Here is a 13,001-nt window from a genome sequence, read left to right on the forward strand (position 1 = left end):
TATAAGTGCAGAAAATATGAACCGTGTAAAATTGTGGCCTGTTCCGCACACAAAAAATACAACTAGAAATCCGGAGTTCCGACATCAGACTCTCCAGTCTTGTGTAGTGTCGCCTTACATCGCAACACAACACTTCTCTCATTCCTTCGACAAAGTGTCTTGCAGCCGTCACGCGCTCGTTAAACTATTTTCGTTTCCTTTTCCTTTCCTCTCAAAATGTTCCCGTTCTTATCGCTCAGCAGCCTCTCTCTGTTTGCTTTCCTTGCATGCTCGGTTGCTTGTTTTCCAGACTGCTTTCACTTTCCCCTCAGGTTTTTTTTTTTTCCCCCTTTCCCTTTTGAACTGCTTGCCAGTGCTTTGTCGCGATGAATACTAATCTTCAGATGCATCTTTTTCTTAACAAAGGGGAGGTTCAGGATTGAAATGCTCAATTGAGCTGACGCATACTTTTGACTCTCAGTGGTTATTGCCCATTCGTCTAATTCTGCCAAGTAACTTGAATGTCATTTGTGGAGTTCAATGTGAAGACAAGGTCAACTGGTTTATGCCTTATTACATCAAGGATAAATGAATATGAAACCCTAAAATTGCATGAAAACAAAGTGAATTTGTGTTTATGTTGTGGAGTAAGAATTTTAGTTTGATGGACAATAACTTACGACGTTCAATGTTATCAAACAACAGCCTGTAACGCCTTCACTGACTGTTTACTAATACAGAAAGCCTCGGAGAAGCTGAAAGAAGCAGAGCAGAAGAGGCTGGCGGAGATTCAGGCCGAGTTGGACAAACAGAGGCAGCTGGCCGAGGCTCACGCTCAGTCTGTGGCCAAGGCCGAACAGGAGGCCGAGGCCCTCAAACTGAAGATGAAAGAGGAGGCCGGCAAAAGGCAAGACATCGCCGTGGACGGGGAGAGGCAGAAACAGAGCATCCAGCAGGAGCTGCACGAGCTCAAGAGTCTGTCGGAGCAGGAGATCAAGACCAAGAACGTGCAGCTTGAGGAGGCTCTGATCAGCCGGACCAGGATCGAGGAGGAGATACGCATCATCCGTCTCCAGCTAGAGACGACCATAAAGCAGAAGAGCACGGCCGACGTGGAGCTTCAGCAGCTCCGCGATAAAGCAGCCGACTCTGAGAAGCTCCGGAAAACTGCTCAGGAGGAGGCCGATAGGCTTCGCAAGCAGGTGGCCGAGGAGACTCAGAAAAAGAAGAACGCGGAAGACGAACTGAAGCGCAAAGCTGAGGCAGAGAGGGAGGCCTCCAAGAAGAAGCAGAAGGCCTTGGACGACCTAGAGAAGTTCAAGATGCAAGCAGAGGAGGCCGAGCGGCGCATGAAACAGGCAGAGGAGGAGAAACTCCGGCAGGTCAAGGTGGTGGAGGAGGTGGCGCAGAAGAGTGCCGCTGCACAGTTGCAGAGCACCTCCAAATCCTTCAGCGAAAGGGCGACCAAACTGGAGGAGTCCCTCAAGAAAGAGCAGGGCACCGTGCTCCAGTTGCAGGAGGAAGCCGATAAGCTCCGCAAACAGCAAGAGGAGGCCAGCAAAGCTCGGGAACAGGCAGAGAAGGAGCTGGAGATGTGGAGGCAAAAGGCCAACGAGGCTCTCCGCTTGAGGCTAAAAGCCGAGGAAGAGGCCCAGAGGAAGAGCCAGGCGCAGGAGGAAGCAGAAAGGCAGAAATTGGAGGCAGAGCGTGACGCCAAGAAAAAAGCAAAGGCCGAAGAGGGCGCCCTCAAACAGAAGGAGAATGCGGAGAAAGAGCTGGACAAACAAAGGACTTTTGCTGAGCAGATTGCCCAGCAGAAACTGTCAGCTGAGCAAGAATGCATCCGCCTCAAGGCAGATTTTGAACACGCCGAGCAACAGAGGAGCCTCCTGGACAACGAGCTCCAGCGTCTGAAGAATGAGGTGAACACCGCTGAAAACCAGAGAAAGAAGCTGGAGGAGGAGCTGGCCAAGGTACGAAGCGAAATGGATGCCCTTCTCCAGATGAAGGTGAAAGCGGAGAAGGAGACGCTGTCTAACACGGAAAAGACCAAACAACTTCTCGAGTCGGAAGTCCTGAAAATGAAGCAGCTTGCCGACGAAGCGGCCAGGCTGAGGTCAGTGGCCGAGGAGGCCAAAAAGCAGAGGCAGCTTGCCGAGGAAGAGGCGGCCAAACAGCGAGCCGAAGCTGAGAAAATCCTGAAGGAGAAGTTGGCCGCCATCAATGAGGCGACCCGTCTCAAGACGCAAGCCGAGATCGCCCTGAAGGCCAAAGAGGCCGAGAACGAAAGGCTGAAAAGACAAGCTGAGGATGAAGCCTACCAGAGGAAGCTGTTGGAGGATCAGGCGGCTCAGCACAAACAAGACATTTCTGAGAAAATGCAACATCTGCAGAGCTCGTCTAACTCCGAATTGGAGCGACAGAAAACAATCATTGAGGAAACTCTCAGACAAAGGAAAGTGGTGGAGGAGGAGATCCACATCATCAGGATCAACTTTGAGAAGGCCTCAAAGGACAAATTGGATTTAGAGAACGAATTAAAGAAGCTGAAAGAGATTGCGGAAGCCACGCAAAAGAGCAAACTCAAAGCCGAAAAGGAAGCCGAGACTTTGAAGCAGCTCGCCGCAGATGAAGAGAAGAAGCGAAAGGAAGCCGAGGAGAAGGTTAAGAAGATCACGGCAGCAGAGGAAGAGGCGGCAAGGCAATGCAAAGCCGCTCAGGAGGAGGTGGAGCGTCTGAAAAAGAGGGCAGCGGAAGCAAACAAGCAGCGAGAGAAGGCAGAGAAGGACGCCGAGCAGCAGGTGCTCCTGGCGAAGGAGGCTGCGCAGAAATGCACCACCGCCGAGCAAAAAGCTCAAGATGTCCTCAGCAAGAACAAAGAGGGCGATCTCGCGCAGGAGAAGCTCAAGGAGGAGTTCGAGAATGCCAAAAAACTTGCACGAGAAGCTGAAAAGGCCAAAGAGAAAGCCGAGAAAGAGGCGGCACTGCACCGCCAGAAAGCCGAGGAGGCCGAGAAGCAGAAAAAAGCTGCAGAGGATGAAGCCGCCAAGCAGGCCAAAGCTCAGAAAGATGCCGAGAAACTGAGGAAAGAGGCCGAAAGGGAGGCCTCCAAGCGAGCGGAAGCCGAGGCCGCTGCTCTCAAGCAAAAGCAGCAGGCTGACGCAGAGATGACCAAGCACAAGAAGGAGGCCGAGCAGGCGCTGAAGCAGAAGTCGCAGGTGGAGAAGGAACTGTCAACTATCAAATTGCAGCTGGACGAAACCGACAAGCAGAAGGCCGTCTTGGATGAGGAGCTCCAGCGGGTGAAGGGCGAGGTCGACGACGCTATCAAACAGAAGGCGCAGGTAGAGGATGAACTTTCCAAAGTCAGGATTCAGATGGAGGAGCTTCTTAAGCTTAAGATACAAATTGAGAGCGAAAACAAGCGTCTCATGAAAAAGGACAAAGACAGCGCAAAGAAGCTGCTCGCGGATGAAGCCGAGAGGATGAAGATCCTGGCGGAAGAAGCAGCCCGGCTCAGTGCGGAGGCCGAGGAAGCCGCCAAGCTCAGAAAGACCGCTGAGTCTGACTTGGCTGAACAAAGGGCACTTGCAGAGAAAATGCTCAAGGAGAAAATGCAGGCCATCCAGGAGGCTACCAAGCTGAAAGCTGAGGCGGAGGACCTCCAGAGGCAGAAGGACAAGGCACAGGAGGCGGCCAAGAAGCTTCTGGAGGACAAACAGCAGATCCAGCAGCGGCTGGACGAGGAGACCGAAGGCTTCCAGAAATCCCTGGAGGCCGAGCGAAAGAGGAAGCAAGAGGTGTTAGCCGAGGCGGAGAAGCTGAAAGCGAAGGTGAAAGAGCTTAGCGACGCTCAGGCGAAAGCCCAGGAGGAGGCCAAAAAGTTCAAGAAGCAGGCGGCTGAGGCCAAAGCTCATCTGGAGGGCTCACAACAGAAAGCCACTGAAACTGTGGTGCAAAAGCTGGAGACTCAGCGACTGCAGAGTACCAGAGAAGCCGATGACCTCAAGAAAGCCATCATTGACCTGGAAAAAGAGAGGGAGAAGCTGAAGAAAGAGGCGGAGGAGCTTCACAAAAGTTCCAAAGAGGTACTGTAACAAAAATAATGAATATTCCATAATGAAGTCACTGTATAGTTTACTTACTTATTTTCTTTTTTACCTAGATGGCCCTTGCCCAACAAGAGCAAATTGAGCAGCAGAAGGTCATTCTTCAGAAGACCTTCCTCACTGAGAAGGAGTTGCTGTTGAAAAGAGAAAAGGAAGTTGAAGATGAGAAGAAGCAGCTGGAGAAACAGTTCAAGGGTGAAGTGAGTAAGGCCAAGGCGCTCAAACAGGAGCAAGAGCGTCAGCAAAAGCTGATTGAGGATGAGCGGAACAAGCTCCAGGGCGTCATGGATGACGCCTTGAGGAAGCAGAAGGAAGCCGAGGCCGAGATGATGAAGAAGCAGAAGGAAATGGAGGTGCTTGAAAAGAAAAGGAACGAGCAAGAAAAACTGTTGGGAGAGGAGAACAAAATGCTGAGAGAGAAACTCAACAATCTCGAGATGGTGGCCAAAGGAAATGCATCTAAAATAAAAGAAATTGAGGTCCAGCCAGCGAGGGATGCTGGGGAGCAGTTGGTCTCCGCCACAGTGTCGGTGACCACAAAGAAAGTTTACAATGGCTCTGAAGTTGATGGCGTTTCGCCTTGGGCCTTTGATGGAATAAGAGAGAAAGTTCCTGTCGAGAGGCTTCATGACATCGGTGTCCTGACCAAAAAAGAGTTGGACAAACTTAAGAAAGGTAAAGTTTCAGTGCAAGACCTCACAAAGACGGACAAGATCCAGTCATGTCTTAAGGGTCAGAGCTGCATTGGCGGCATCTTGACTCCCTCAAAGGAAAAAGTGAGCATCTATCAGGCTATGAAAGACAACAAAATTACACCCAGTACAGCTACGACGCTGCTGGAAGCTCAGGCAGCTTCTGGCTACCTCGTAGATCCTGTTAAGAACAAACTCCTCTCTGTGGACGAGGCTGTAAAGGAGCAGTTGATTGGCCCTGAACTCCATGACAAAATGCTGTCTGCCGAGCGAGCTGCCACGGGCTACAAAGACCCTTTCACGGGAGACAGAATCTCCCTTTTTGAGGCCATGAAGAAAGACCTGATTGAGAAGGAGCAGGCTACCAGGTTCTTGGATGTGCAGCTTGCAACCGGCGGCATCGTTGACCCTATTAACAGCCACAGAGTCCCGCTGCAGACGGCCTACAAGCAAGGGCAGTTTGACGCCGACATGAATAAGCAAATGCCGGACTGCAAATTGTTTGTGGAGCCCAGCACCCAGGAGGCCCTCACCTACAAGCAACTACTGGACAAATGCACCAAGGATGCGGGGTCAGGCATGATGATTCTACCCGTGACTGAGAAAGCCGGCCAAAGCGAGAGAACGTACACAGATGCTGAGATGAAAGAAGTGTTCAGCACGTCCAACGTGGACGTGCCCTTTGGCAGGTTCAAAGGAAAGACGGTCACTATTTGGGAAGTGATCAACTCCGAGTATTTCACGGAAGAGCAGCGACGAGAGCTGATCCGCCAGTACAAGACGGGCAAAATCACGGTAGAGAAGATCATCAAAATTGTTATCACCGTTGTGGAGGACAAGGAGAAGAACAACGAAAACGTGCTGAATGGCCTGAGGGCCCCTGTGCCAGCCAGCGAACTTCTGGAGTCAAAGGTTATAAGCAAAGACCTATTTAACAAGCTAAGCAACGGCAAGATCACTGTCAAAGAGCTCTCTGAGATGGATCCTGTGAAGAAAGCACTCCAAGGAACACCGAGCATTGCTGGACTGTTTGACGAACCCACCAAGGAGAAAATGCCTTTCTATCAAGCGATGAAAAAAGAGCTCCTCTCACCGGAGACAGCTGTTCATCTTCTCGAGGCTCAAGCGGCTACCGGCTTTATAATCGATCCCATCAAAAACGAGCGGGTGCCTGTTGACGAAGCCGTCAAGGCTGGCTTGGTGGGCCCAGAACTCCACGAGCGACTGATGTCTGCGGAGCGAGCGGTTAGTGGCTACAAAGATCCTTACTCCGGCAAGAAGGTGTCTCTATTTGAAGCCATGAGTAAAGGTCTCATCAAGAGAGACCACGGCATCCGTCTGTTAGAAGCACAACTCTCCACAGGGGGAATTATTGATCCGGTCAAAAGCTACCGCGTCCCACACGAGGTTGCCTGCAAACGTAGCTATTTGGATGAGGAAACCAGCACAACCTTGAGCAAGACAACCGACGAAACCAAGGTCTTCTACGATCCCAACACACAGGAGGATGCCACCTATGCGCAGTTGATGAAGAAATGCATCTCTGACAATGAAACTGGACTTCCCTTGCTCCCGCTCGCTAAGAAGGCTCCAAAACCCAAAGAGGATCAACAGATTACAGAAGCCAAAACCAAAGAGGCCTTGAACCAGAGCACGGTGGAGCTGCACTACGGACCTTTCAAAGGCAGAAAGGTCACAATCTGGGAGATCATCACCTCCGAGTACATCACCGAGGAGAAGAGAATCGAGCTGATTCGCCAGTACCGAATGGGCCATGTGACAATAGAAAAGTTAATAAGGGTTGTGACGACCATAGTGGAGGAAAAGGAATCCTCTACAAAAGAAAAGCCCTGTTTTGAAGGTCTGAGGGAACCAGTTGCTGCCAGCACATTGATGAACGCCAACATCATTGACAAGGCCACATTTGAGCAGCTCCAGCAGGGCACAAAGACTCCTCAGGAAGTGAGTGAAGACGATAAAGTCAGGAAGTATCTGCAAGGCACAGACCGCATCGACGCCATCGCAATGGACGGAACAAACGAAAAGCTAAGCATATATCAAGCAATGAAAAATAACATTTTGCAAGCTAACACTGGCCTCGCACTGCTCGAAGCCCAAGCTGGAACTGGTTTCATAACAGACCCCATCAAAAACATCAAATATTCCGTGGATGATGCCGTCAAGGCTGGAGCTGTCGGCCCAGAGCTTCATGAGAAACTTCTCTCTGCTGAAAAAGCCGTGACAGGATACAAAGATCCTTACACTGGCACTAAGATTTCTCTGTTCCAAGCCCTGAAGAAAGAACTGGTGCTGAGGGAGCATGCCATTCCTCTTCTGGAGGCTCAGCTGAACACAGGAGGCCTCATCGATCCCGTCGGTAGCCATCGTATTCCCACCGAGGTCGCCATTCAGCGAGGCTTTTTAAGTAAACACATGGCCAAATCTTTAAACGAACCCTCGGGTGACGTCCGGTGCTTCACCAATCCCAACACCAATGAAAGTGTCACGTACAAGCAGCTTCTGGAGAAATGTGTCAAAGATCCCAACTCTGGTCTGTGCTACCTGCCGCTGTCCAAGGCTGAAGCTTCTCCCACTGAGAAGTCCTACAAGTACACTGAGGAGCAAGCCCAGGCAGATCTAGCCAACACTCAAATTGAGATCCCACACAAGAGCTTTGAAGGCAAGAGCTTGACCATCTGGGAAATCATTAACTCAAACATGCTTCCCGAGGAGGAGAGACGCCGCCTCATGGAGCAGTATCGCTTGGGGACAATCACCAAGGACAGAATGCTCATCATTGTCATTGAAATAATTGAGCAAAGGGAAGCCGAAAAGGTTGAGCAGGGCATGTCGTGCGACATCATCAGAAGGAGAATTACAATAGAGGAGCTTTACAGTGCTCGAATTATAGACTTGCACACTTACAACCTCTTGAAGCAAGAAAAAATGACCATCAGCGAGATTATGGCGATGCCATCGGTCAAACAGTACCTCTTTGGCACCGGTTGCATTGCCGGGATCATGTCAGACACTCCCAGCAAGGTCAGCATCTATCAAGCCATGAAAAACGGAAAGATTAAGCCTGAAGTTGCTCTGACGCTCCTCGAGGCCCAAGCAGCAACTGGCTTCATTGTCGATCCTGTGAAAGACGAACTTCTCACGGTGGATGAAGCAGTGCGCAAAGGGCTCGTGGGGCCTGAACTTCATGACAAACTTCTCTCTGCCGAGAGAGCGGTGACAGGCTACAAGGATCCATACAGTGGAAAAGTGATTTCACTCTTCCAGGCAATGAAGAAAGATCTGGTTCCTGAGGATTACGCTTTGAGGCTCCTGGAAGCCCAGAATGCCACCGGGGGCTTGATGGATCCTGAATACTACTTCCGCCTGCCCGCAGATGTTGCCATGCAGCGCGGGTACATCAACAAAGAGACATTGGACAGAATATCTGAACCCGCCGCCGATGTGCAAGGTTATACCGACCCCACAACAGACGAGAACCTGACCTACGCTCAGCTGCTGAAAAGATGTCGGCTGGACAAAGAGAGTGGACAGCGGCTGCTGTCGCTGGCGGACAGGAGGCTCCTCTTCAAGGGTCTCAGGAAGCAAATCACCGTGGACGAGCTGCTTCGTTCGCAGATCATTGACCAAAAGACGTACAACGAACTCACTCAGGGCAACATCAGCGTGGAGGAGGTCAGCAGAGACCTGAAGAAGTACCTCGAAGGCGTCAGCTGCATTGCTGGCGTCTTTGTAGAAGCCACCAAAGACTGCTTGTCCATCTACCAAGCCATGAAGAAGAACATGATCAGACCGGGAACCGCCTTTGAGCTGCTTGAGGCCCAGGCTGCGACAGGGTATGTGATCGACCCCATCAAAAATCTAAAACTCAATGTCAACGAGGCCGTTAAGATGGGTGTCGTGGGTCCAGAGTTTAAAGACAAACTGCTGTCAGCTGAGCGAGCGGTCACGGGCTATAGGGACCCTTATTCTGGCAAGCTCATCTCACTGTTCCAGGCCATGAAGAAGGACTTGATCTTGAAAGACCACGGCATCCGCTTGCTCGAGGCTCAGATTGCCACGGGTGGAATCATTGACCCCCAGGAGAGCCATCGCTTGCCGGTGGAAGCGGCGTACGAACGTGGCCTGTTTGACGAAGAGATGAACCACATACTCACCGACCCGTCTGACGACACTAAGGGCTTCTTCGACCCCAACAGTGAAGAAAACCTCACTTACCTTCAGCTCATGGAGAGATGCATGACTGACCCGCAAACAGGTCTCGCTCTCCTTTTGCTGAAGGAAAAGAAGCGGGAAAGGAAGACTTCCTCCAAGTCATCCGTTCGAAAACGCAGAGTTGTTATCGTTGATCCGGAGACGGGCAAGGAGATGTCCGTATATGAGGCTTACCAGAAAGGACTTATTGACCACCAGACCTATTTGGAGCTAGCCGAGCAGGAGTGCGAATGGGAGGAAATTACCAGCACCTCGTCTGCCGGAGTTGTAAAATCCAAGATCATCGACAGGAGGTCCGGTCGACAGTACGACATCGACGATGCCATCTCAAGCGGCCTGATTGAGAAGTCTGCGCTGGACCAGTACCGTGCTGGAAGTCTATCCATCACCGAGTTTGCAGACATGCTATCTGGAAACTCCAGCGGAGTCAGATCACGGTCGTCCTCCTTTGGCTCCACTTCGTCTTACACCTCAAGTCCAATGCCCAGCATAAAAACACCGACTGTCACGTGGAACGACCCCACCGAGGAAAGCGGCCCCGTAGCTGGAATCTTGGACACGGGAACACTAGAGAAGGTGTCTGTCACCGAGGCCATTCGCAGAAACCTCGTGGACAACATAACCGGTCAGAGGCTGCTGGAAGCTCAGGTCTGCACTGGAGGAATCATCGACCCAAACACTGGTGAAAAATTCTCTGTCACAGACGCAATGAACAAAGGACTTGTGGACAAGATCATGGTGGACCGTATCAGCCTCGCACAGAAGGCTTGTAACGGATTCGAGGACCCTCGAACCAAAACCAAAATGTCAGCGGCCCAAGCACTCAAGAAAGGGTGGTTGTACTATGAGGCCGGCCAGCGGTTCCTGGAAGTCCAATATCTGACTGGTGGTTTAATTGAACCAGACGTCACCCACAGAGTCTCACTGGACGATGCCTTGAAGAAGGGCACCTTGGACGCACGCACTGCACAGAAGCTACGTGACGTCAACACGCACTCAAAGTACCTCACCTGCCCCAAAACCAAACTCAAAATCTCCTACAAGGACGCATTAGACAGAAGCATGATTGAGGAGGGCACCGGCCTCAGACTTCTGGAGGCGTCCTCCCAGTCCAGTAAAGGCCTCTACAGTCCCTACAGCGTCAGCGGCTCAGGCTCAGCTACCGGCTCACGGTCGGGCTCCAGGACTGGTTCCAGGTCGGGCTCCAGAAGAGGGAGCTTTGACGCAACCGGATCCAGTTTCACCACCACCTTCTCCTCCTCCTCCTCATCTTCGTACAGTTCGCCAAGTTACGGCCGCCGATATTGAGGACTGACGATAGAGCCGCCGAGATGCCTAACTGTCATTGGACTCGAGACTACCAAGTTTCTGCTCTGCATGTGGCTGTTGCAAGACTTTAAATATTTCATTTTGTACAACTTAGACTTCTTTGTTTGTTTATCTATACCTTGCAAGTGTACATTTTATTTTAACAGTAAATTAATTACTGTTACTGAGAGGAAATTAGCTTTGAGCGTAACACTACCGTTACACCGTTGTCGTCGAGCCTTCTGAATATAGAGCGTCTTTCTCCAAAATGAATATATTGAAAGCTAAATGCCGGAGTCGGAGTCGGCACGATCGCTGACATGGCTAATGTCTCTCTAACGCTAAGCTTCGAGATCTTTATCCCCGGTCACGGTGCTGCGCACCTACTACACTGCTAGAACTGGACCCCATTCCCGACGTTACTCGTAAAACCTGGACTTGCAGCTCACTGGAAGACCGCCAACACGTCAATCTGAACTCGTAGACTCTTGACCCCAAAGTAACCCAAGTCGTCGCTGATTCTCCAGAACCCCCCCAACCGGTACGCGAGAACACAATAGTCAACATTGTCTTGTCCGCCAAGTCCTGTCGTCCCACATCCCGTGTTCTCCTTTTTAGATACCGCACCCTCTCTGCTCCGTGTCTTCCAGAGACCTTGACCCTGAACTATCACTGTAACCGGAATGTATGCAAAAGAGTCCCTCTTGCGACTAACCCCGAGCTCACTCGACATGAGAACGCCTTCAAGTGCCTGCATAAAAAGAAACGCGTCAAGACGTTTAGGGCGGCTGCCGCATATTACCAAGATGGTGCTTTGGTTTTGACGCTTGCATAACTGACCGAGCAGGATGCGATCAGGTTTATCTCACAAACCACATTAAACACTTATGAATGTTAATTATGACGTGACTGTATACACACACACCACTGCTGGTTTTGTTTCTTTCTTTCTTTTGCCGCTAGCCTTCCAGCCTTTCTATTTTTTGATGTTAAAACTTCTTTGTAAAGCAAAGCCTAATTATGTGGCCTATATCCTTTTATTTTCCTACACACTATATTTCTGAGTTGCATGATTTACTAACATTTAAACAAAACACAAATGCAAATATAAATCGGGCCATACCCTTGAAATCATTTGTTGTATTATTATTGTGATGATGATGATGCACCAAAGGGGTTTGAAGGATGTATTTTAACGCGTGGTGTATTTTTAATTAAAAAAAAACGCCGAAAAGGAATAGAGTTGTAACACCCTCGCTATGTAAATAAACAAGGACATGAAACACGTGGTGACTCTGTGAGCATTCCTCCTTAGACAAAAATGGTTTCTGGATTCCATGTCACATTTATTCGCCAGTCATTTTCAAAGTGAAAGGTGAAAGGTGTTTCAAGAAGCTTCGGCTCTTGCTGATATTCAGGAAGTCACAGCAGGATCTGGGACAGTGACAACTGCTGAGGGGTTAAGCCTGAGCCGCAGTCCCACACAGGCGGCATACCGAGACCACTCGTCCGTCGCAGGACGGCAAGTTTGTCTGTCGACTTCACCTTCGCCGGCCCGCATCGGTACTAAGCCAAGAGAACTGGAAGTGGCCTCGATAATCTGTATGAAAGGGGCTGAATAAACTCCGGCCTCCGTTACAAAGCTGAAAGCTGACAAATACGCGGGTCAACCGTTCCGTGGCGACACCGAGCCAAGACAACTGGAACGGGCTCCGGCGGCCAGTGTGAAAGGGGCCTAACGAACGTCGCCACTGGTTTGTATCCAGGAAGATTTGTTCTTGTTTTCCTTGGTGTACCAGTAAATACTGCATGAATCGTATTGACGAGGCTCAGAGGACTTAGGGAGGTGGGGTCGCGACACGGGTTTCTAGGACCGAGGACGCCCGTCGTTAGATGGGTGCCAACGTATGGGACAGTAACAATTGCTTTCGAGACAAGGGAAGAATTAGAACTGTTTGAAAGGGGCTAAAAACCTTTGGATATGATGTGTATCTAGGAAAGGTTCTGTAATTCCCCAGTTAATCGGGGGGGAAAAAGAATTGTAATAACAAGAATTGAGATGGGCAGGAGGTAGGCATCCTTCCAAATTGGCATCGTTGGTCCTCGGCAGAGGTCTGCGCTCTACTGAGTTATGTTCTACATGAACAGTCTGGCAATCGTCATGTCAATTTGTAGAAAGGGGACCAATGACGTCCCTGTAATTAGATGACAGTCCCAAGTGCTTCCATCACAAGGTGTTCAATTTCACACACTGGTGGCAGCCCCTTACACACAGGTTTCACTTGGTTTACAACGTCGAAAGCCTGAACTTTCGCAGGTGGGCTTCAACCCACCATCCTGCATCGAGTCCAGAGAAAAAGCCAGTGCGAAAGGGGCTTAAAAATCTTGACGCTGGTGAGTCTCCAGGATTGTTTTTTTTAATTTTTTTTAAAAACGCGTGAATCGTAATGGCTTATTAGGACACGGGTACGCAGGAGTCACGACTGTCTATTTTCGTTTCACTGAACTGTCAAACATCGTCATTTCCTTGTGGATTCTCCATGGAATTGAAACAAAGGCAGATACAACGCAAACCGCCCTGAACCAAATCTGTCTCTTAATCTTTAGTGTGTCTGATAAGCAAATGAATGTGTCAAGCAAGTCATAGCATGAACGCGGAACCCTTCTTCCTCCGAACTCG

The 13,001-nt window shown here is 50.2% G+C and overlaps 1 protein-coding gene across 25 annotated transcripts in view; it reads left to right on the forward strand.

Annotated features, from left to right (window-relative positions):
- The window catches only part of pleca (plectin a), a 69,133-nt gene extending 57,527 nt beyond the window's left edge, over window positions 1-11,606 (forward strand). For all 25 annotated transcript variants that reach the window (XM_061759388.1, XM_061759390.1, XM_061759389.1 and 22 more), the window contains 2 exons: window positions 720-4,067; window positions 4,145-11,606. In XM_061759388.1, the coding sequence (XP_061615372.1) occupies window positions 720-4,067; window positions 4,145-10,321 (9,525 nt within the window). In that variant the 3' untranslated portion in view covers window positions 10,322-11,606. The remainder of the gene's footprint in view (window positions 1-719; window positions 4,068-4,144) is intronic.
- The last annotated feature ends 1,395 nt before the right edge of the window (window positions 11,607-13,001 follow it).

The sequence above is a fragment of the Phyllopteryx taeniolatus genome, chromosome 21 (genome assembly GCF_024500385.1).
Source record: "Phyllopteryx taeniolatus isolate TA_2022b chromosome 21, UOR_Ptae_1.2, whole genome shotgun sequence".
Taxonomy (NCBI): domain Eukaryota; kingdom Metazoa; phylum Chordata; class Actinopteri; order Syngnathiformes; family Syngnathidae; genus Phyllopteryx; species Phyllopteryx taeniolatus.